At 60.0% G+C, this 23068-nt stretch overlaps 1 protein-coding gene across 1 annotated transcript in view; it reads right to left on the reverse strand.

The window, feature by feature from the left end:
* The window catches only part of CLCN2 (chloride voltage-gated channel 2), a 43320-nt gene that overhangs the window by 14477 nt on the left and 5775 nt on the right, over positions 1 to 23068 (reverse strand). Inside the window, exons 2-7 of the mRNA XM_075068966.1 lie at positions 14014 to 14170; positions 3187 to 3318; positions 2484 to 2612; positions 2146 to 2279; positions 697 to 774; positions 195 to 273 (exon numbers count right to left, since the gene is read on the reverse strand). Of these exons, the coding sequence (XP_074925067.1) occupies positions 195 to 273; positions 697 to 774; positions 2146 to 2279; positions 2484 to 2612; positions 3187 to 3318; positions 14014 to 14170 (709 nt within the window). The remainder of the gene's footprint in view (positions 1 to 194; positions 274 to 696; positions 775 to 2145; positions 2280 to 2483; positions 2613 to 3186; positions 3319 to 14013; positions 14171 to 23068) is intronic.

Raw genomic sequence — 23068 nt, forward strand, 5'->3', positions numbered from 1 at the left:
ATCAGGGTCTTGGGGGACGCGAGGTGTGAAGGCCTGTGTGGGGGATGGAACCCCCCGGCCAGGCACAACTCCCATGCTGCCCTGCTGGAGGGCTCGGTTAGTGCAGAGCCATGGGGAGCTGTGAGATCAGGCAGGGCAGGGGCAGGGGAGAGCTGGGCGGGGTCCAGCCCCACAGCCCACATGGCCGACCCTACCTCCAATGGGGGCAGCAAAGCAGCAGCCGACGCCCACGGCACAGGCAGCCGCTAGCATCTCGATATTGCGGGACTCGTTCTGCAAGGCAAGAGAGAGCAGGAGATGATGGTGGGCGGCACCCGGGCGGGAGCTCCTGGTGGGGACATGCTCCAGGCAGCCACGGCAGGAGACACCCCCCATGGGGCTCACCCTCTTCCCTGCCAGGGCTGGAGACACCCCCTGTGGGGCTCACCCTCTCCCCTGCCAGAGCTGGAGACACCCCCCGTGGGGCTCACCCTCTCCCCTGCCAGGGCCGGAGACACCCTCCCCGCCCTGCCCAGTCACAGCCAGAGACACCCCGTGCCAGGGTCAGAGAGGACAAACCTCCTGCCCCACAGCCAGGGGATCCCTCCGCAGACCTGAGAGCCCCCTGCTCTCACATACACTTGCATTCTCAGCCCGGACCTGCCCCTGGTACCCGTTCAGTTAGCACCCGCAGGCCACACAGTGTCAGCCTCTCACCTCGTAGATGCCTCCAAAGAGGGAGAGGAATTTGCTGAGCAGGGCGGCGCACATGCTGGCAATGTGGACAAAGGGCCCCTGTGGGAAGAGTGCCAGGAACCGGTTACTATGGGCACCCGGCCTCAAAGCAGGGAGCTTTGTGGGAAGACTCACTCACTGGCAGGGCCACCCACCCACCTCAGTTGGCGCATCGCCCCCCCCTCCCAGGCAGGGCCACCCGCCCACCTCAGCTGGCACATGCCCCCACCCCAGCAGGGCCATCTGCCCACCACACCTGGTACATGCCTCCGCAGTAGGCCTGCCCGCCTATTGCATATGACGTTATTGATATAATCTGGGACCATATAGAACATGGTTGCAACCAAGGTCCTGTAGTGGCAGCAAATCTTATGTAAAGGGGGTCATATAAGGTGTCTAAGACCAGGTTATGGTTTGCTGGTTATGATTATGCTGTCTGTATGCACGTCATTTTGTAGTTGAAGTTATGAGTATTGGCTCTACGCTGTCTGTATTTCAAATTTGCTATGCTTCTGGGTGACACCCCAGACAAGTTGGTATTAGCTCTGCCTAGCTTGCTTGATGGTCCATTAAGGATCATCAGCTACACAATTGACCCATTGAGAGAAGGCAAATACACCTTGTAACTCAGAAAACTATGCAGGGATCTGCCCATGTGACTCCAGACTCCATGTTGCTGTAATTTTCCACAGTAAGGACAAGAGGTACTTACACCTGGAAAAAAAACTATAAAAGGCTGATGCCTCATCTCCATCTTGTCTTCAGTCCTGCTTCTTACCTCTGGAGGGACTTTGCTACCAACTGATGCTCTGAACAAAGGACTGAATGACCCATCCCAGCTCTGGATGTTCTCCAGAGACTTGATTTTAAACCTGCCGTTTATTCTATCACTGCTACAAGCTTGAACCAAGAACTTTGCCATTACTGTATGTAATTGATTCCATTTAACCAATTCTAGCTCTCATCTCTATCTTTTTCCTTTTATGAATAAACCTTTAGATTTTAGATTCTAGAGGATTGGCAACAGCGTGATTTGTGGGTAAGATCTGATGTGTATACTGACCTGGGTCTGGGGCTTGATTCTTTGGGATCGAGAGAACCTTTTCCTTTTATTGGGGTGTTAGTTTTCATAACCATTCATCCCCAGGACGAGTGGCACTGGTGGTGATACTGGGAGACTGGAGTGTCTAAGGAAATTGCTTGTGTGACTTGTGGTTAGCCAGTGGTCTCCTCTGTCTGTCTGGTTTGGTTTGCCTTAGAGGTGGAAAAGCCCCAGCCTAGGGCTGTGACTGCCCTGTTTAAGCAATTGGTCCTGAATTGGCACTCTCAGCTGGGTCCCGCCAGAACCGCAACGTCACATTGCACCCGGCACCCGGCACCCAGCTTGTGTCCCCTCCCGACATGGCCCAGCGGCTCCCCTGCCCCTCTTACCTCCTTGCCCAGGGGCATCCCGCTGCCCAGCGCACAGGTCAGGCCAATGACCTTGGCCACGAAGGTTTTGAGGGTGAGATACTCCTTCAGCACCACACCTCGGAGAATGGTCTTCATCTCGGGGATGCCTGAACCTGGGGAAGGGGATGGGTGAGCACTCAGAGAGAGGGGTTGTAGCCCCCACTCCCTCCTCCCTCACGGCCCTTTGGGGGGGAGGGGCAATCCAGGTCTAGCCCTCCACCCCCAGGCCAGAAAGTTGGGCACGGGGGGGTGATTTCCCCCGGCGTGGCCCTGCAGAGTGGGCCGGGGGATCCCGAGGGGTAGGGGCTGGCTCCTACCCACAGCCTGCGGGGCCAGGATCTGGGTGAAGCCAGCCGAGAAGGTGATGAGCACCACGGGGTACGTGACCCATGCCATGTACTGCAGGAAGATGTTGGTGTCCAAGCCCCCGTACATCCACTTCTGGGCTGAGGAGAGAAGGGGAGGGGTCACTGAGGGGGCTCGCTGGGATCGGGGTCACTGGCTGCCCTGCCCCGCCGCCCAGGGGAGGAAGGGCACAGATGGGGCCCCATTCAGGATGACACAGCCCCATCCAAAGGGGCCAAACACTTCCACCTGGAGCCCATACCTGCCTGGCCACACCTCCGACCCATTTCCCTGGCTGACACCTACCGAGCCCCCTGCCCCGCCCAGGCCCAGCCCCCTGGTTGAAATCTACCCAGCCCCCTTCCTGGGCCCAACCCCCTGGCTGACAGGGTACCCAGCCCCCCCCCAGGCCCAGCCCTAGGCTGACATCTGCCCAGCCCCTTTCCTGAGCCCATCCCTCTGGCTGAAAGGGTACCCAGCCCCCACCTCCCCAGGCCCAGCCCCCAGGCTGACACCTACCCAGCCCTCTTCCTGGGCCCATCCCTCTGGCTGAAAGGGTACCCAGCCCCCACCCTGGGCCCTGGGCAATCCTGGCTGTGGCTTCAGGGTGCCAAGCAGACCAGCGGCCTGGCTCAGGCTGTGGGCACAGAGGCGAGAGGCCCTGGCCCCCCTCACCTTGCAGGCAGGTGGCTATGGTGAAGTCCATGGCCCAGCTCACCAGCGCCATGACCAGCCCCAGCAGGATGAGGAAGATCCAGTCCTCTCCCACCTTGGAGATGAGGAACTTCTGGCATCGCACGGTGCAAACTGTGGGGAAAGCGCGGGAGCTGAGCGGGGGGAAGGGCCCATCCTCCATGCCCAGCCCAGGGCTTCCTAGAGGCAAGATTAACCAACCCCCCTAACCTGTCTCCCGCACTGCTGCGGAGATGGGTACCATTCAGACGAATGGACGGACAATCCTGCTCCCCCCTCACCCCCCGAGTCTCTTTGCAGCAATCCAAGCTCTCCAGCAATGGGCCACTGGGGCCCCGGGGGCAGGGGAGAGGGGAGATTGGGGGCTGGGGGAGCACCAGGCTGCCAGGTGGGCTTGGACACGGCCCTGGCAGACTCTCAGGAGTTAGCGTAGCCTGGGCCTCTGCACTGAGCTCTGTGCCAGCTCCTCAGGACCGGGCACAGGGGATGGGCAGAGCGAGCCTGTGCCCGCTCTGGCTACTTGCCCTGGCTCCTGCATTGGCCACAGGGACCTCCCAGGCCAGGCTCCAGCCTGTGCTGCACGGGGAGAGATGGGGCTTGGAGGAGAGAAGTCGAAGCAACCAGGTGCAGGGACAAGCTCCAGGACGAGGGATACCCTCATGCAGGGCTGGCCAGGGGGGAGCAGAGACGGGCCCCAGGAGGGTGCTGAGCCTGAAGGACCCAGGGGAGGGAGGAGCCAGCCCAACGCTCCCTGGGGATCCCAGATGCCTCTGCATGTGTCAGCGACTAGGAAAGGCACAGGGGAGCCCAGTGGGGGTGGGGCTGTTCACCCCGGGGTGCCCTGAGCTCAGGGGGCACAGGCAGGACTGGCACCAGGGCAGCGAGCCAACAGGCAGCTTGTGTTAACTCACCTGCTCTAGCCCAGACCTCAGCAGTGCTGGGCAGAGCAACCCAGCCCCACACACCCAGATGGGGAGAGAGACAGGGAAGGGCCCAACCCTGGGGCAGAGAGGAGCACTCAGCAGGCTGGTCACCTGGGGCCCACCCACCCACCACTGACAATGCCCCAGCCTAGAGTGCCCCTCAGTCAAGAACGCAGAGGCACAGAGCTGGGAGGTGCTGGGCAAATGGTCCTCCCACCCCACAGCTCTGCCAGTGCCCCTCAGTCCTGACCCACAGCCCCCTATTATCCAGCCCTGGGCTCCCCAACCACAGCTCTGTCAATGTCCCTCAGTACCGACCTAAGTTCCCTCGAAATGCGCAGCTGTGTAGCAGGCCGTCAAGGGCTGCGCAGGCAGGGAGAGGCGCCTCTCCCCTGGTCCCAGGCTGCTGCAATGAGAGAGGGCTGGGGGCAATCCTCTCTCCCCGCTGTGGCCCCAGGGCACCCTGCACCCTAAATCCCTCATCCCTGACCCCGCCCCAGAGCCCACACCCCCAGCCAGAGCCCTCACCCTCACACACCCCAACCCTCTGCTCCAGCCCTGAGCCCCCTCCCACAGTCCGAACCCCTCGGCCTCACTGCCGCCACACATCATCTCCGTATTGGTGCACATAACAAAATTCATTCCACACATGGATGTACAAAAATTAAGGGAACACTGGTCCCAACCCACAGCACCACTGCTCGCCCAGCCCTGGGCTCCCCCTGCCCACAGCTCTGCCAGTACCCCTCAACCCCGACCAACATCCCCTGCTGCTATCTCAGCTCTGGGCTCCCCCCCACAGCTCTGCCAGTGCCCCTCAGTCCCGACCCACAGCCCCCTGCTATCCCAGCTCTGGGCTCCCCCCGCCAGCTCTGCCAGTGCCCCTCAACCCTGACCCACATCTCCTGCTGCTATCCCAGCTCTGGGCTCCCCCCCACAGCTCTGCTGGTGCCCCTCAACCCCGACCCACATCCCCTGCTGCTATCTCAGCTCTGGCCTCCCCCTACCAGCTCTGCTGGTGCCCCTTAACCCTGACCCACATCCCCCCATTATCCCAGATCTGTGCTCCCCCCCAGCTCTGCCGGTGCCCCTCAGTCCCGACCACAGCTCCCTGCTACCCCAGACCTGGGTCCCCCCCTGCACAGCTCTGTTGGTGCCCCTCAGTCCCGACTCTGCTGCACTCCGCTCTCCCAGCGCTGAACAAAGATGCCCCTGGTGCCAATTCATTATGGGAGCAGAGCTGCAGACAGTCCAGCAGAGACGGCTGCAGATGGAGACCAACAATCCACTTGTCTCACAAGACAGACAACCCTGGACATTGGCATTTACATCATTCAGGGACCTGCCACAGCAGAGCTCCCTCAAAGGCCATGCTGGGGGACAGCGAGAACTGCAGGGCCCCTCAACACCAAGCTGGGGTGTGGGGGCAGGAGCAGGCTGGGCAGCATCTAAAGCAGTGCAGCGCCCCCTAGTGCCAGGCTGGGTGCATAGCACTGGACAGGGTGCCATAGGGCAGCAGTGCAGAGCCCCCTGGTGCCAGGCTGGGTGCATAGTGACCGGCAGGGTGTCATAGGGCAGCAGCACAACGCCCTCCAGTGCCAGGCTGGGAGCATAGCGATGGGCAGGGTGCCATAGAGCAGCAGCACAGCACCCCCTAGTGCCAGGCTGGGTGCATAGTGACAGACAGGATGCCATGGGGCAGCAGCGCAGCGCCCCCTAGTGCCAGGCTGGGAGCATAGCGATGGGCAGGGTGCCATAGGGCAGCAGCACAGCGCCCCCTAGTGCCAGACTGGGTGCATAGCTACAGGCAGGGTGCCATAGGGCAGCAGCGCCCCCTAGTGCCACGCTGGGTGCATAGCGCTGGGCAGGGTGTCATAGGGCAGCAGCGCAGCACCCCCTAGTGCCAGGCTGGGAGCATAGCAACGGGCAGGGTGCCATAGGGCAGCAGCACCATGCCCCCTGGTGCCAGGCTGGGTGCATAGTGACAGGCAGGGTGCCACAGGGCAGCAGCACAACGCCCCCTAGTGCCAGGCTGGGTGCATAGCAATGGGCAGGGTGCCATAGGGCAGCAGTGCAGTGCCCCCTAGTGCCAGGCTGCCCCATAGCCAGTGATGCCTCTGAGGCTGGATTCGGGGAGACGGGCTGGGAGCGAGGTCCCCGCTGGCCGTGTTTCTTCTTCCCAGCCCTGGCCCACACGGCCCAAAGCGCGGCGCTGCTAACCACTGGCTAAATGCCTGTGAGGTCTCCGGGGAGCGGGGTGTGTGGGGAAGTGAGGCAGACGCGGCCTTGCTCGCAGCACAGAAAGCCCTCAGCGGCTTGCGATCGCGCGGCGCCCCGTGGCACCCCCTGCTGGGGGAGAGCAGGGCAGAGGAGGTGGCATTGCTGCAGGGAGAGGGTGAGGTGTGAGCCAGGCCTGAGAGATGGCTCCCGAGGCTCTGAGTGGTGGGGCAGAAGGGTGGCAAGACTCAGTCACACCTGAGCACCAGCTCCCTGCCCAGCCAGGCATCTGTGCCCTCTAGAGACCCAGCCAGCGAGGGGCCAGCCCCAAGGCTGAGCAGGCAGTCTGCTGACCCAAGGGATGGGGCACCCATTTATCCCCGATGGCTGGTGGCTCCTTGGCAATGAGCCAACCGGACTCCTGGCAAATGTCTGAACAAAGCAGGGGCTGGTGCCAATGCTGCTGTGCCCACAGCAAGGTGCCCTCACAGCAGCTCCACAGCCCGAAGCCGCAGTGCTTAGCAGCATCTCTGCTTGGCAGCCCCAGCTGGCCCCAGCAGCCAGCCTGAGACAGAGGCTTCTCCACCCCACACCTGTACCCGGGGCAGCTGCTCTGCTCAGCCTCCCATCCCAGGGCCTGGCCTCCCCCAGAGATCCCGCCAGCCCCCATGCTCCTGGCCTGCAAAGCGCTGGGGTCTGAGGCCAGGTCCTCAGCCTCGTCTGCCCTCTAGTGGCCACTGGATCGCTGTAGGGAGTCAGCACTGGGCTTATGCCAGGCAATTGGCACTGGAGTTGGGAGACATACGTACACGTGTGTGTGTGTGTGTGTGTGTGTGTGAGAGACTGGCTCCCCCAGCCCTGGCACCCAGCTGCAGAGCAGCTGGCTCGGGATGAGCCCAGAGGGGAGGCTGGGGGAAAAGGGAGATGTTTCCGGGTCACCTGTGCCCCACCCATCCCAGCAGCTCAGAGCCTGGGGACACTGTGCCAAACTAATATGTAGATCCCAGACCCCGGGCATCCTTATGAACCTCTCTGCTGCCCTCTCCTTGTGGGCACCAACAGATCTGTGAGGCACAGATACTCCCGCTGGCTCCCATGGTTCCTGTTTGCCCTGGAGACTCTGGTCGCCTGAGCTCCCCCCGCAAAGGAGACAGCCTTTCCTCACACCACTACCTGCTCATCACCTCCAGGCGCACCACAGTCCCTGGGCAAGAACAGCCTGGCTTGGAGGGGTGCACTTGGGACCCTTCCACACCACACCTTGCGGCCAGCTGCCCTGGGCTTGGTTATAGTCCTAGCGAAGACAAGGCCCTGGGCAGGCTTGGCGAGAGGCAGGAACTGCCCCCATCACAGCCCAGCCCACGCTGACTCAGCCTAAGGCGCCAGCAATAATTGGGGCAGGTGGTTTGGCAGTGCCGATGTAGGCCTGAGGAGTTCCCGGCCTCACGTTTGCCCATGGAGCGATGCTCCACGTGACGGTGACGAGAACCCCGAGCTTGGTTACTGCATCAGGGCCCTGGCAGCAGACTGGCAGTGGTTGCCCGAAGGAGCGACGTGACTTGGGTTAGGAAATCTCTTTGCTGAGCCTCCATGGACCTCTGAGGGAACATGGGAGATCAGCTGGGGGGCTCAGACCCCGGTGCCCCTTGTCCCAGGAGAGGATGTCAGACAAAGGTCTGTGCCTGGGAGTTGTGTCCTGAGGCCCCAGAGCTAGAAGCCAGGGGCTGGACTCCACCCAGGCTCACTGGGCTTGGAAGCACGTGGCACCCAGCCACTGGGTCCACTCGCAGCAAACTGGTGACCAGCCGCTTGGGATTGGCCCACCAGGGTCTCCTCCTGTTGCAGGATATAAACCCCTGGAGTGTGCCAAGCTGGCACCGTGCCAACCCCAGCCACTGCAACCAGTCCCTACCTGCTTCATAGGTCCCTGCTCTCCCTGCTCCACAGAGCCCTGCAGTGGACACTGCCCAGCCTCCTGTGACAATTGCTGGGAGGAGACCAGGTCAGCAGCATGCACTGGGCCCACTGGACATAGCATCCCCCAGAGCATTGCCCCTGTGGGCTGCCCTCAAAACAGACAGCAGCATCCGGGGCCCTTCCCTCCCGAGCTGGGGCCCAGGTGCTTAGGGGAGCCCACTCGTGCCTCCCTCTAGGAGCTCTGCCATGACACAGAACTGCTGGGCTGAGGATTGTACAGGTGAGGGGGGTATCTGACATTGCCTATGGGCTAGCCCTGATGTGCCCATCACCGTGGTTTCTCAGCAGCTGAAGTCCCCCATTACCAATTGCCCAGATTCAAATGTGGGGGGCAGGGTGTGCAGAGTAAGCCCATATTGGGTCAGACCAAAGGTCCATTTAGCCCGGTGACCTGTCTTCTGACAGTGGCCAGTGCCAAGTGCCCCAGCGGGAATGAACAGAACAGTGATCCATCCCCTGTCGCCCATTCTCAGCTTCTGCCAAACAGAAGGTAGGGACGCCCAGACCATGGGGCTGCATCCCTGCCCATCCTGGCTATCCTCCATGAACTTGTCTAGTTCTTCTCTGAGCCCTGTTATAGTCTTGGCCTTCACAACATCCTCTGGCAACAGGTTCCACAGGTTGACTGTGCATTGTGTGCACAAATATTTCCTTTTCCTTTGTGAGGTGCGGTGACCACATCTGCACGCAGTATTCAAGATGTGGGCGTACCATGGATTTATAGCGAGGCAATATGATATTTTCTGTCTTGTTGTCTATCCTTTTCTTAACATTCTGTTCCTGACATTCAGCTGCGCACTGAGTGGATGTTTTCAGGGAACTATCCACCATCAGTCCAAGAGCTCTTTCTTGAGTGGTAACAGCTAACTTAGACCCCCTCGTTTTATTTGGGATTCTGTTTTCCAATGTGCATTACTTTGCATTTATCAACATTGAATTTCATCGGCCATTTTGTTGCCCAGTCACTCAGTTCTGTAGCTCTTCGCAATCTGCTTTGAATTTAACTATCTTGAGTAATTTTGTATTGTCTTCAAATTTTGCTACCTCACTGTTCACCCCTTTTTCAAGATCATTTATGAATATTTTGAACAGCACTGGGCCCAGTACAGAGCCCTGGGGGACACCTCTATTTGCCATGTTGACTCTTCCCCAACAAATCATGTTAATCTATATGTCTGATAATTCTTACTATTACAATTTCAACCAGTTTGCCCAGCACTGAAGTCAGGCTTACCAGCCTGTAATTGCTGGGATCGCCTCTTGAGCCTTTTTAAAAAATTGGCATCACATTAGTTATCCTCCAGCAATTTGATACCACTGCTGATTTAATTGATAGGTTACATACCACAGTTAGTAGTCCTGCAATTTCACATTTGGGTTCCTTCGGAACTCCTGGGTGAATCCCATCTGGTCCTGGTGACTTATTACTGTTTAATGTATCAGTTTGTTCCAAAACCTCCTCTAATGACACTTCAATCTGTGACAGTTCCTCAGATTTGTCACCTAAAAAGAATGGCTCAGGTTTGGGAATCTCCCTCATATCCTCTGCTGTGAAGACTGATGCAAAGAATTCATTTAGTTTTTCCGCAATGGCCTTATCATCCTTGAGTGCTCCTTTAGCACCTCGATCGGCCAGTGGCCCCACTGGTTGCTTAGCAGGTTTCCTGCTTCTGAGGTACTTAAAACATTGTTTGCTGTTACTTTCTGAGTTTTTGGCTAGTTGCTCTTCAAATTCTTTTTTGGCCTTCCTAATTATACTTCTACACTTCATTTGCCAAAGTTTATGCTCCTATTTTCCTCACTAGGATTTAACTTCCACTTTTTCAAGGAAGCCTTTTTGCTTCTTGCTGCTTCTCTTACTTTGCTGTTTAGCCACGGCGGCTCTTTTTTGGTTCTCTTACTGTGTGTTTTAATTTGGGGGATACATTTAAGTTGAGCCTCTATTATGGTGTCTTTAAAAAGTTTCTCTGCAGCTTACAAGCATTTCACTTTTGAGATTGTACCTTTTAATTTCTGTTTAACTAACCTCCACCTTTTGGTGTAGTTCCCCTTTCTGAAATTAAATGCTACCGTGGTGGGCTGCTTTGTTGTTTTCCTCCCTCCAGGGATGTTAATTTTTATTGTGTTATGGTCACAGTTACCAAGCGGTTCAGTTATATTCACCTCTTGGACCAGACCCTGTGCTCCACTTAGGACTAAATTAAGAATTGTCTCTCCTCTGGTCGGTTCCAGGACTAGCTGCTCCAAGAAACTGTCATTTATGAGGTCAAGAAAGTTTATCTCTACATCCCATCCTGAGGTGACATGTACCCAGGCGATATGGGGATAGTTGAAATCCCCTGTTAGTGTTGAGTTTGGGGTTTTTTAAAGAGTTTTACTACATTTGACTGTTTCAGAGCAGAGCCTGCCTGCAGAACACCCCCACACTCCCACTTTCCATGTCCTTCTCGCCCCAAGCAGGCACATAGCTCACACTCCCCCCAGCCATGGGGGCATTCAGGTCCCCTCCCCATAGGCTCTGTACACCCTGTGCTCAATCAGGGCTGCCTAGCTCGTGCCCCTGCCCCTGCCCTGCAGCGCTCATGTCACTTGAGTGCATCAGATGAGTTTGCCAGGGACATGAGGCCATAGGGGATCTGAGCATGGCAGCACCGTAACAGACCCATCTAACTCAGCGGGGGCCAGGAGCCAGTTGACGGGCTGAGACAGAGCCCCCAGCGCCCCCAGAGCAGCTAGAGAGGCCTGTGTGACTAAGTGGGAATGTTCTTGATGTGTTCTTTGAATACTCAGTGGGGAGTATTGACCTGGGAAGGTTGCACGGGAGTTTTGCTGGAACTGGCTGCATTGGTGAAGGGAGGATACCTGAGCATGTAACCTGAGAACTCAGGAGGGGGGTTGGAGGCCAGGTAACACCTCTGCCCGGGAAACTGGACAAAGGACACAAAGGCTGGGGGAGGAGCCGGGTGCAGGCTGAGTGAGAGGCTGGAGGGAGTTTCAGTTTGGAACTGGCTGGGGACAAGGAGTGAGGGCAGACGTGGGTGTCTGCCTCGCTGGGCCCCAGAATGAACCCGGCTGAGGGGTCCCGTTCTTTGTACCTACAAGCTTTGTTTTAGACCGTGTTCCTGTCATCTAATAAACCTCTGTTTTACTGGCTGGCTGAGAGTCACGTCTGACTGTGAAGTGGGGGTGCAGGACCCTCTGGCTTCCCCAGGACCCTGCTGGGGCGGGCTCGCTGTGGGAAGTGCATGGAGGGGCACATGCTGAATGCTCCAAGGTCAGACCCAGGAAGGTTAAGCATGTGAGCTTCTTGCCCTGAAGACAGTCTGCTCCAAGGGAGAGGAGGCTCCCCAAAGTCCTGCCTGGCTTTGTGGGAAACAGTTCCAGAGCATCGCCCAGGGACTCCATGACAGCGTGCCCTTCCCTCAGTCTCTAGTAGGTGGGAATAGCTCCTCTGCTCTCTGTCATGGGCAGTGCCAGGGCAACACCCCCAGCCCTGCCCATGGAGCCAGGCCTGGAGCGAGCACATGAGGGACCCAGACCTAGAGCCAGGAAAACACCTGTCACAACACTGACACCACAGCCCTCAGTGGCACAGCCAGCCAGGGGCACTACCCTGCCCAAGCGGCCGGGCGAGGAGCCAGCGAGGCAGGGGCCTGCCGGACTGGGCCCGGGACACATGGGGCCATCGGAGCAGGCTTCGCTCTGACAGGGAATGTGCCTCAGGAACAATGTAAGCCGGAGCGGCGTCAGTTGCCAAGGGAACTATTTTAGGGCCCCCAAGAGGGTGGGTGAGCAGTGCCCAGTGCCACAACCGTGCCTGGGGGAGCCAGGGAACAGATTGTCCCAGTGCTGGGATGGAGGGTGGAGTAGTGGGAGGACCCCCACCAGCCCTGGCACTCAGAACAGAGCCCCCCGCAGAACACGCCCACATCCGTACTTTCCATGCCCTCTTCGCTCCACACAGTTCACACTTCCTCCAGCCGTATGGCATTCAGGTCCCCCCCGACCCATATAGGCTCTGTACACACTGCACTCAATACACGTCTGCCCACCTCGCCCGCCACCCCCCGCCCGGCAGTGTTCATCTGCCCCGAGTGCAGCAGATGAGCCCGGCTCACCCAGCTGCGTGAGAAGTCCCAGGACTTCCTGTCACAAAGGGAAAGGCGGGTAATCAAAATGGCCAGAACAAGTCACACATCTCCCCTGCTCCAACGCACATGGGGACAGCGATTGTGCACTCAGAACAGGGGGTCTGGGTCCCTGGCGTGGGCACAGGCAGGGAGGGGGAATTGTCCCCCCCCAGCGTGGGCACAGGTAGGGAGGGGGAATCGTCCCCCCTGCGCGTGGGCACAGGCCGGGAGGGGGAATCGTCTCCCCCCGGGTATGGGCACAGGCTGGGAGGGGGAATCGTCCCCCCAGTGTGGGCACAGGCTGGGAGGGGGAATCGTCCCCCCTGCGCATGGACACAGGCTGGGAGGGGGAATCATCCCCCCCCACATGTGGGCACAGGCTAGGAGGGGGAATCGTCCCCCCCAGTGTGGGCACAGGCAGGGAGGGGGAATCGTCTCCCCCCTGGCATGGGCACAGGTAGGGAGGGGTCGCTAGTTATTTTTGGGAAGGCCACATTTCTGCGGGTGGCCAGATGGGCAGGTGTCACTGTCCTCATCTGTGAGTGTCCAATGAGTGAGTCATTTTATCTCCAGCAGCTGGGGGCGCGCCAAGGACACAGCCCAAATCCCCGTGTTGCACAGGGTGAGGTCATGCATGCTTAGCCTATTGTTACGGGTCACCGGCTGCTCTCCCTCCAGGAGGCACAGCCCAGCGCTCGGTCTGCGGGACGGGCAGGGCTGGAGACTTGGAAGGAGACCCAAAGCCAGGGAGTGAGAGAAAACAGAGAAGAAAGGGGACTGGTGAGCTCAACAGTGCCCGGCTGGGGGCTGTGAGACCGGCACAACCACTGAACCAGCAGCACAGCACAGGCCAGATAGGATGAGAGGAGAGGAAAGAAGAAGGTGCAAGGGGGAGTAAAGAGTGTGCACGAGAGCCCAGGGAATGCACTGGGGTGTGCACAAGGGTCTGGGCATGCACCAGGGTGTGCATGAGGGCTTTTGCACTGGAGTGTGCATGAAAGCCTGGGCATGCACTGGAGAGTGCATGAGGACCCGGGCATACACCAGGGTGTGAACAAGGGCCTCGGCACATACTAGGCTGTGCACAAGGGCCTGGGTGTGCACTGGGGTGTGCACGAGGACCTGGGCACGCACTGAGGTAAGGGGGTATACATGAGGGCCCAAGCATGCACCAGGGAGTGCGTGAGGGCCTGAGCATGCACCAGGGTGTGCACAAGGGCCTGGGTATGTACAGAGGTGTGCATAAGGGCCTGGGTGTGCACCGGGGTGTGCATGAGGGCTCAGGCATGCACCAGGGTAAGGGGGTATACATGAGGACCCAGGTGTGCACAGGGGAGTGCACAAGGGCCCAGGCATGCACCGGGGTGTGGTCGTATGTACACTAGTCCTGAGCGCACACACCTGTGCAGCAAGGACTCCCTGTGGGGGGCTGTAGGGTGCTGGGGAGGCTGTGATCTCACTGGGCAGGAGGCACGTGGTTGTGGGTTTCACAGGAGTCTCCACCCCACCCCCATGCGATGGGGCAGCCCAGCCCGTGTGTCTGTCCCCTGCGGGCTCCTTACTGCGGCAGCGGGCACAGCGGCTCTGGTCGTACTCCAGCAGCTCCGGCCCACGGGCGCGCTCCTTCGGGAAGGCTTTCTGGCGCTCCTGCTGCAGCCGGATGCGTGCCGCCTCCTTCTTGGCAAAGGCTCCCAGGTCCTGAGTGTAGCGGCCATACATCTGGCAGACAGAGCGCGGCGTCAGTGCGGGCAGGCAGACGCGGAGGGCAGGCGAGGGATAATCTGCCCTGTAGGCCCCCACCTCAACCAGCGCTCGGTGACCCTGGAGAGGGGCCTGGGGGAGATGATGGGGGGGTGCCCCTCGCCCCCCAGCACAGGCAGAGCTGGGGGTGCTGGCAGCCTGGGGGGAGAAGCCAGTGGCTTAGCCCTTCCTTGAATGTGCCAGAGCTCAGCATGGGGCCCAGCCCAACCCCACTGCAGCCGATCACACCAGCACCCCACACACTGGGGACTGAGGGGCAGCACACCTGCCCCCTACTCTCCACCTCCCTGACTGCCCTGCTGCCCAGCCCCGGGCTGCATTTATCTCTCAACACCCAGCCCCCCCCCGCCGGGTTTCCTTCCCCTCCCCTCTGTGTGGTGCCTTTACCCCACACCGCCCTGAGCTCACAGCTGCACGATGGAGGCAGAGCATGTGCTGAACAGCCCTGGGCTCATGTAGAGACAGGCCAGCCCAGTGGGCAATGACACTCTACACGTTCCAGCCTGCCCAAGGCAGGCCTAGCCCAGGTCCAGACTCAGGCGACCCTGAGCAGCGGCAGGGCCCTCTGGCTCCAGCCCTTTCCCAGCCACACGAGGCGTGGGGCCAAGAGATAAGACAGCAGCTAGGGAGGGGGAGTGACAGGATAGCAAGGCCGGGTGTCCGTATGGGGCCCTTCAGGTTCCCAGCGCTGCGTGGACACAGCTACCCTCCTCCCCGCATGCATCAGGAAACTGAGGCTGGGGAGCAACTGGCTCGGGATCAGAGTCTGTAGGGCAGCTGGGAGTCTCGAACCCAGGAGTCCCGACCCCCAACCCTGTGCTCCTCCCATTGGGAAACACTGCCAGGAAAGCAGGGCAAGAAGCAACGGGAGCAAACAGAGCTCTCCGTTTGGCTGGATCCAGTCCTGGTCTCAGCCCCCCCTTTCCCACAGCAGAGAGGGGAATCCACATGCAGACAGAGGCAGGGGTAGGCGCTCGGCTCCTGGCCTGGCCAGAACAATGCCAGGCAGATAAGGAAGCTTCACAATCAATAGCAATTGTTCCCCCAGTGCAATGCGTCTCCCAGCACCAGCGCAGGAAACGGGCCCCAGCGCCCAGCTGGGGTGGGCTGGCATCAGCACACGGCACCACCCGCCCAGCGACCCGCCGGCAGCAGCCTGCCATCAGTGTGGTGGGGGGTCATGTTTCCCATCCCACCAGCTCCAGATCAGGGGGGTGGTGGATTCCAAACAAGGAGGACAATCTCAGGGCTCCCCCCACCCCCGGCACACACCCCAGAAAGCAGCAAGGGGAGGGCACAAGAGGCCTCCCCACCACTAAAGGGATGGGCAGCCACTGGGTGCCAGCGATGGGCCAAGCAGGCAGTTCTCAGCCTGCACCTCCCAGCTGGGCACAGCCTTTCCGAGTGGGCTTCCAGCCAATTCCCTGCCCTGCAGGCCCCACCCCACTGGGGCCCAGGCCAGAGGCAGGCCTAGTGAAGGGGCTCTGCAACACTCTAGATGCCGAGTGTGCCCACTGGGAGTGGGGCCCGGCAGCTTGCTCCTTTCAGCTCCAGCTCTGGCGATCTCTTACGCTGCCAAGGGTCTTCAAGGGGGAGGCTCATTAAAGCTTTTCTCTTCCCTTAGATAGGAGATTTCAGCTCCCCCAGTCAGGGGGTCCCTGCAGGCTGCAGAGGCAGACCAGGGGGGCAGATGTAGAACAAAGTGGGTCGCCACGGTTCAGGGGGGGCCGATGCAGAGTGACAGGAGGGGATGATATAGAGCGAGCAGGGGATTCCCCATGGGTTATGAGAGCAGGCACAGGGGGAGCAGGCACAGAGCAGGACAGGGGGTCCCTGCAGAGCTACAGACTTGCATTCCCCCCGCTGAGCTGAGCCAGCTGCCTGTGCCCGAACCGGTGAGGGAGCAGGAGTGCTGGGATGTAACCTGGTGCTGGCCCTGATCAGTGGACGGTAATTGAGGACCACACCCAGAGATGGAGCCTTTCACCTCTAGGTTATCCTGGGAGCTCAGATGCAGCCCTGGTCAGTTACCGGAGAGTCACTGCTGACCCCCAGCTGCCTAGAAGCCTGGGTGAAGTGCCCACATGGATCGAGCCAGGGCAGTGAACCAGCTATTGCAGCCTTCTGTCTACAGCCAGGGCTGACAGTGTGTGAAGGACAACCTTCTCCCAGCAGCAGGTCCTTTCTAAGCAGTAGTTGTGGGTTGCGGGTGAAGCTTCACCCCATCAAGTGTCCCTGCAGATAGGTACTATCTAAAGAATGGCCAATCCTCCACTTCAAGCCCACTAGGGTCTGGGCCTCATCGATCTGGTGGCAGGGAGTTCCACAGGCTCACCGTGTCTTAGGGACAAAACCATTTCCTTTTATTGTTCTGATCTACAGGAGCTGGGTCCTAGGCCAAGGAGCTGACAACGGGGACTGTCCCTCCCCCTCCCCGAGATTCGCAGAGGGCTGAGGTCAGGAGCAGTGTTCACAGACACCCTGAGGGCAGAGAGGGGGCAGCACTGGAAGGAACGGGCCAAGCTGCGTCTCAGGGGAAACTCCCCGACACACATGGGGGAATTACCCCCAATAAACAGGAGAAGCCCCAGCACTTGAGACTTTAAAAGCGAGGCCAGTTGAAGCAGCGGGGACGGAAGCCCACGGGCTGAGGCTGACACAGCCCCTGCCATGAGCTCCTTGTGCCCTCTGTCTCCAGCAGGAGTGCACAGGCGGGCATTGATCCCATACTGTAAGGGCACTGCCAAGGACTTCCTCCCTCCCCGGCAGGGCCAGAATACAGAGTGCCAGGAACAATGGGAGGTTTTAGCTAGACACGGCCCCTCATGGGAAGAAAAGCCAAGAGGCCTGACAGTTCTGGCACCAAGTGCACTGGACTCTCAGCACTGGAGCTATGTGAGGGCCATGCCGATTCCCCCGCAGTCCCAGGGCCTGCCTGAGCCGGCACAGCATGGAGCCTTGTCCGATCCAGCCCCAGCAGTTCCAGATACAACTCAGCCCATGCAGGGCTCAGTTCTGCTCTCCCTGCAAGCGAAGGGGTGATGGGTCCCAGGAGGAAGGGAGCTCGGGAGCTCTGCCCTGCCCATCACCTGCAGAAGGCAGGCCAGACTCGCCCCACCCTGCTCCTCGCTGGCCCATGCAGACGCCAGGCCAGAACTGGGCTCTGCTTACTGTCTGGGCTGCACTCAGAGTGCCGGGGAGACTAGCAACGGGGAATGGGGCCAGGCCCAAAGGGATTCCTGGAGCATTCCCTCGGGAGTTAACCTGGGGGGCACCCAGGACTGGCCTGATTTGCCAGTGCTCCCCCCATGCCACCAGGGTGGCTGAGAGAAACATCTGGTTTGAATGGAACTGGGTCTGCCCCAGTCTCAGCACTGCCCCTCGCCCCACAGGGGAGAGCAGGCTGCCCCCAGTGCAAGCTGGCATCGGGGGAGAGCAAGAAGGGGCACGGGGAGCAGACGCCCATGCTGCGCAGCAGGGCGCAAGCACTATTGCCAGAAAGCCGCAAGGGGGTGCCAGGGAGAAATGGAAGAATCGGCCCTGTGGGCAGCAACGGAACAGCAGGTAGGAAATAGGCCTGGGAACAGGGGGTAGAAATCCAGAGCACCGGGGAGGAGGGGCTGGGGAAGGAGAGCAGGATGAATGGGGCCAGTCCCTGGGGCTATAGGGCCTGAGCATGGGATCAGCCCCATAGCTCAGTAGGTCTAGCGAGGGGCCCTGCTGGCCAGGTTCCTGTGACGCACGTGATGTGCCTTTCCCCACAGTGCACACTAACCCCAGAGCTCGCCCTGGAAGGGCAGCAATGGATGGTACAGGGGGTCAGACACTGACCCAGGAGAGCTGGGGTCAATTCCCTGCTCTGCCACAGACTCCCCATGTCCTTAGGCAAATCACTCAGCTCCTCATCTGCCCATGGGGATAACGGCTGGGCTGGGCGGGAATCTCTGTCCAGTCAGGCCTGGCTGTCCTCAAGGAGGCTGCTGGCAACAATACTGGGTGGGATGAGACTACTTCCCCACCAAGACCTTGGCCTGGGACTTAGCATGTCACAATCAAGGAAATGTCCTTGTCCCTAACCCATGGCGAGCCTGTGGAACTCCCTGCCACCAGATCGGTGGGGCCTGGAGCCTAGTGAGCTTGAAGTGAAGGACTGGCCATTCCAGTGGGTAACGCGTGCAGTGGCACCGGTGAAGATAAACACATTAAACATTTCAAGCTCCCACTAGGGAGATGGGGGTTATAGAAGTACTTTTGACAGAGGCTGTTACAGCTGCCCTCTGCTTGGCCTACGCCCCCTTAGACCAGTCTAACAACCCCTCCGTCCTGCCACTTGCCCGTGTGACCACCCCCAGGTAAATCCAGGTCCTCTCAGTCCCTCCTGGTCCATCACTCCCAGCACCCCCTGCTCAGCCCGATGCCAGTCTCTGAACTCCACTGCAACAAGCACTATTTTGTTCGGGTGCCAGCTGGTGGCTCAGGCAGGAAACGCCCACGAGCGGGGCAGCTGCACTCCGGTGTGGAGAAATCACAGGAGTCAAGAGGAGCCTGTCCCTGATCACCGCAGTGACAGGCAAGGCAGGGCGCACCCACTGCCAGGACTTGACCTTTCCTGACCAGCGGCAATGCGGCACTCATGGAGCTTTGCTGGGGGACACTATGAGAGGTTTTGTCCTTGTTTAAAGAAGTATAATGAGAAACACCTATGGGGAGAAGAACCCGCCCCCCCCAGTCCCGGGCTGGGTATCCTGCCACCGCAAGGCACTTTACTCAGTGTCCCTGGGTATTACTGGTTTAACGAGGTGAAGGGAGAGGGAGTTTGTTGTTACACAGGACCGGAGAGGGACTCGGGACCCCGGCCGATGGCCTGGAGGATGGAGACCCCAGCGACTGGTGACCTGACGACCCGGAGACCCAGCTCAGGAGTCGCAGCCGGTTCTGGCCAGTGGGAGGCCAATGGGCTGCGAAGACAGGACCCAAGTGACCTAACCAGCCGGTTCCAACCACAGGAGAGCTGAGAGATGAGGCCCAGGCGACCCTGTTTACCTGGAGAGAAGACAATGGACAGAGGTGGGGCTTGGGCCGGTGATATCAGATGCCCAGCTGGGAAGCAGGGGGGGCTCTGGGCTGGAGAGCGGGAGCAGGCAGAGCCCACCTGGGTGCAGAGAGACTTGGATGGGCTGTGCTGAGGGAGGCCACGCCTGAGAGTTTCCTGTGCTGTGTTCATCTCTCAATAAACCTTCCTGTTTTGCGCTGGCTTAGAGTCACTCCGGGCTAGGGAACAGGGGGGCATCATCCCCTTCGGGGGGTGGAGGCCCAGGGGGTTCAGAGCAAGTGGACTCCCTGAGGGGGCCCACGGCAGTGACAGACGTGCTAAGGCTCAGAGAGGTGTGGCTCCAGGAGGTGGAGGGGCCTGACCCCGAGAGAGAGTGGACCCCCAGAAAGGGCTGTCGCACCGAAAGAGGCACCCCCCATGGGGCCACGAGTGGGCACGATCTGTGAGTCCCTGATAGTGTGTGTTACACAGAGCACCTGCACTGCAGCGCTGCAGCGGGTCTTTGTGCTGCCATGTTCCCTCCCTGATTCGCTCCCTTCCTGGGCTCTCCTGGCTGCTCCTGCTCCCAGGTTTCACCCATCCAGTGAACCTTTCCCCTTGTGGGCTAAGTGCATTACCCAAGGCTGCTCCGAGCCACACACCGCACCCACAGGGGGCTCAATGCAGAGCATTTACTTGGGGGGTGCGGTTCATGCTTAATGCAGGCGCCAGCGCAGCTGGGGAGGGGACAATGGGCTTGTGGTTCAGACAGTGGCCTGGGACAGCTGAGCCCACTGTGACAGACTCCCTGGTGCGTGTGGGCTTCAGTTCTGGGGCTAATCCTGCCTTTCTCCCAAGATGTCGGTCCATGCTCCGGCCTGTCTGTCTCCCAGCACGCGCCAAGCTCAGTCATACAACCAACCTTGTCCTCCGGTGGGGCACGCAAAGCTCTGCCCTGAAACGGACTCCCTGGCTCGGCAACTCAAACCCACTCCCATTCTCCGGGAAGGCAGTCGGGAGCCCAGCGAAGACATGGGTCAGGGGCAGTGGCAGAGCATGCCCCGCTGAATAGACAGGAACCTCTGCCCAAGATATGCCCAGCTGCCACCCTCCCAGCCCCGCCTCTCCATCGCCCTCTGGCTGATCCAGACACACTCTAGATTCCATCCTGTTGGGACTTAATTCGTTTTGTTCTTTCCCAAGTAAAAATATTGACACAACTGGGGCTGCAGTGATCCCTGTGTCTGGCCTGCCGGTTCGCCCCAGAGAGCAGGGTGGGGGCCTGGCTCACAGCACCCCCAGGGGGCACCAATCTGCTCTGAGAAGGGGGTCCTGGGTGAGCCTTGTACCCCTAAGACGGTGGATTCTCCTCTGTGGTCTTGGCAGTGCCCGGCTGCATCCCCACACTCCCTGCTCGCTCTTCCAATGGCCGGGCGCTTTGTTTGGGCTCCCAGGAGGGATCTGGGCACAGCTCGCTGCCCTCCCCCGGCTTATTTTTCAACAAAGACCTTTTGAAAACAAACAGCAGCGAGTCTCTAGCCTCCGCAGAGAAGCAGCTGAACAATCACAGCTCTGGGAGGGGCAGGGGGAGCTGGGGACATGGGGAGTCTCTCCTGGACCTTTCACTTAAATGTCCTGCCTCAGGTGCACGGGCAGCAGGCACTCAGCTCTGGGCCCCAAGTTACCCCCTTGGGCAGCACCTGAGCCCATCTAAAGAGCCCCACCCCATGCCCAGTGCAGCCCTGAGACTGCGCAGCAAAAATGTCCCAGATCTCCTGGCCTGGAGATCAGAAGACTGAGGGGGCTGTCAGTCACCCAGCCCCCGAGTGTCCCATCCCAGGGAGAAAGGAACTCATCAAGATGCCCTGGCATCAATAGGGGCATGGAGCACCCCGTGCACCTGGAGAGATGGCGCTGGGCTGGGCATGCCTCTGCATTTGCCTGCACACCTGTGACTCCCCTCCCACAGCTGGGATTTGCATCTACATCTGCAGGAAGGCGACCTCGGAGATAAACAAGAGGGGAGGGGCTGGGCACCGCTGCTCCATGGCTCTTCTTTGGCTCTGGAGCCAGCGTGGCAGGCTGGGCAGACTAATGGAGGGAGCTCTCTGTAGCTGTCTCCCAGGGCAGTGCCAGGGTGAGTCTGGGTTGGAGGGATCCTTCTCATGCCCAGGTACCCTGGCGCAGCTGCGCCCAGGCCTGCTTTTCTGGGCACATTGGCACATCGGGTTCCAGTACTGCACTGGCCCATCATCATGGGTACCCCCATGTGCCAGCTGTGTCTGGTCACTAAGAGCTTCACAGCCACTCAAGGCCCTGCCCTGAGCTCAGCCACAGCACAGAAAGCAGAGCAGCACCCGCCCCCCCATCCCTGATGCCACCATGTGAATGGGCAGCAGGGAGACAAGAATCAGGCACCAAGCCTCCCCAGAGACCCACGGGAAGGAGCCAGCTCAGCCAGCCCAGGCTGCGGGAACCAGAGCTGGGCACAAGAAGCAGCCTGAATCTGAAGAGCCCTGACCTATGGTGGTGGGGAGATCTGGGGGCGCTCAGCACTTCTGCATCAGGCCACTGCCTTCCAGGTGCCTGCCAGAGTTGAACATGTTGGCTCTTCCCCGCTCCCCAGCCTAGATCTCGGGGAACCGTAGGGGGCTGTAAGAAGGATCAGTCCCAAACCCACACAGACTCGGGGGCCGCGGGGCTCAGGCAGGAGCGCCAGGGGTCCCAAAGAGGCTGCAGAACCATGTGAGCATGGCAGGGCTGCCTCCACCCTCCGCACAGGGATTCACAGAAAAGGCCTTTTCTTCTGGGCTGCGCTGCGTCCCTGGGCGCCAGGAGCGTCTGGGACAAAGGGAACAGCGGCAGCAATCTGTGTCACGCTGATTTTATTACCAGCCCCCGCCCTGGGGCTGGAATCGCCCTGGCTGCTGCAGTGGGAACAAGGGGTGCTTGTGAAACGTAAGCCCCTCCGTCCTGGAGCCGCATCTCTGAGCCACAGGGCTGGGCGTGAGCTGGGCCCATGCCCCAGCTGCCGGCGTTCCATGCAGCACCTGCAGGGGGGCTCCGGGAGAAGTGGGGGAGCCCGTCCATGTCCGTGCTGGGGGGAGGGGGTACAGCCTTTGGCCCTCTCCATGGCGAGCTCCTCTGCCAGGACGCCGGGTGGAGATTGTGACAGTTCGTGGGGGGCATGTGCGTCTCCCAGGGCCAAACGTCCCATCGCCCGCTGTAACCTTGAGCCACCCCCTGCAACGGGTTGCACAACACCCGCAAGGCAATAACGGGGCAGAGGGAAGAACAGCTTATCCACTGAGATAAGGAAGGTGGATAAGAGTTCAAGGCTACGGGAAAAATGGAGAAGGATGGAGCTGTCAGAGGGGGCAGAGGGGGACCTGTCCCAGCCTCAAGGAGGGAGACTGGGGCCTGGTCAGACCACTGGATTATTTTGGGGGTGGGAGATTAGAGGAAAGAGGATAGACAGGGGGACAAAGCGCACAGATGGTTTCCCAAAGGAGCACTTGAAACCCCATAGCGATTTGAAGGGCACAATAGGGGTGGGGCAGAGCCAGCGGCGGATGGGGTGAGGAGGCCACAGCCAGCCAGACTCAGCATCCCCCCTGGGGCAGCCTGTACTGGAACCCCCAGGTGGGGGGCACATGCACCATTCTGGGGGCAGGCAGGCTCCACCGGCCTGGGGAAGCTGGCTAAGCAGAGATCTTCCATGGGAGATCTGCAAAGACAAGGAACCTCTTGGCGCGGGTGTGAGGGGATCCACATGATCCAGACAGTCCCAACGATCTGGCACCAGAGATGTTCCAAAGCAGGGG

This window comes from Chelonoidis abingdonii, chromosome 8 (genome assembly GCF_003597395.2).
Source record: "Chelonoidis abingdonii isolate Lonesome George chromosome 8, CheloAbing_2.0, whole genome shotgun sequence".
NCBI classification, from domain to species: Eukaryota; Metazoa; Chordata; order Testudines; family Testudinidae; genus Chelonoidis; species Chelonoidis abingdonii.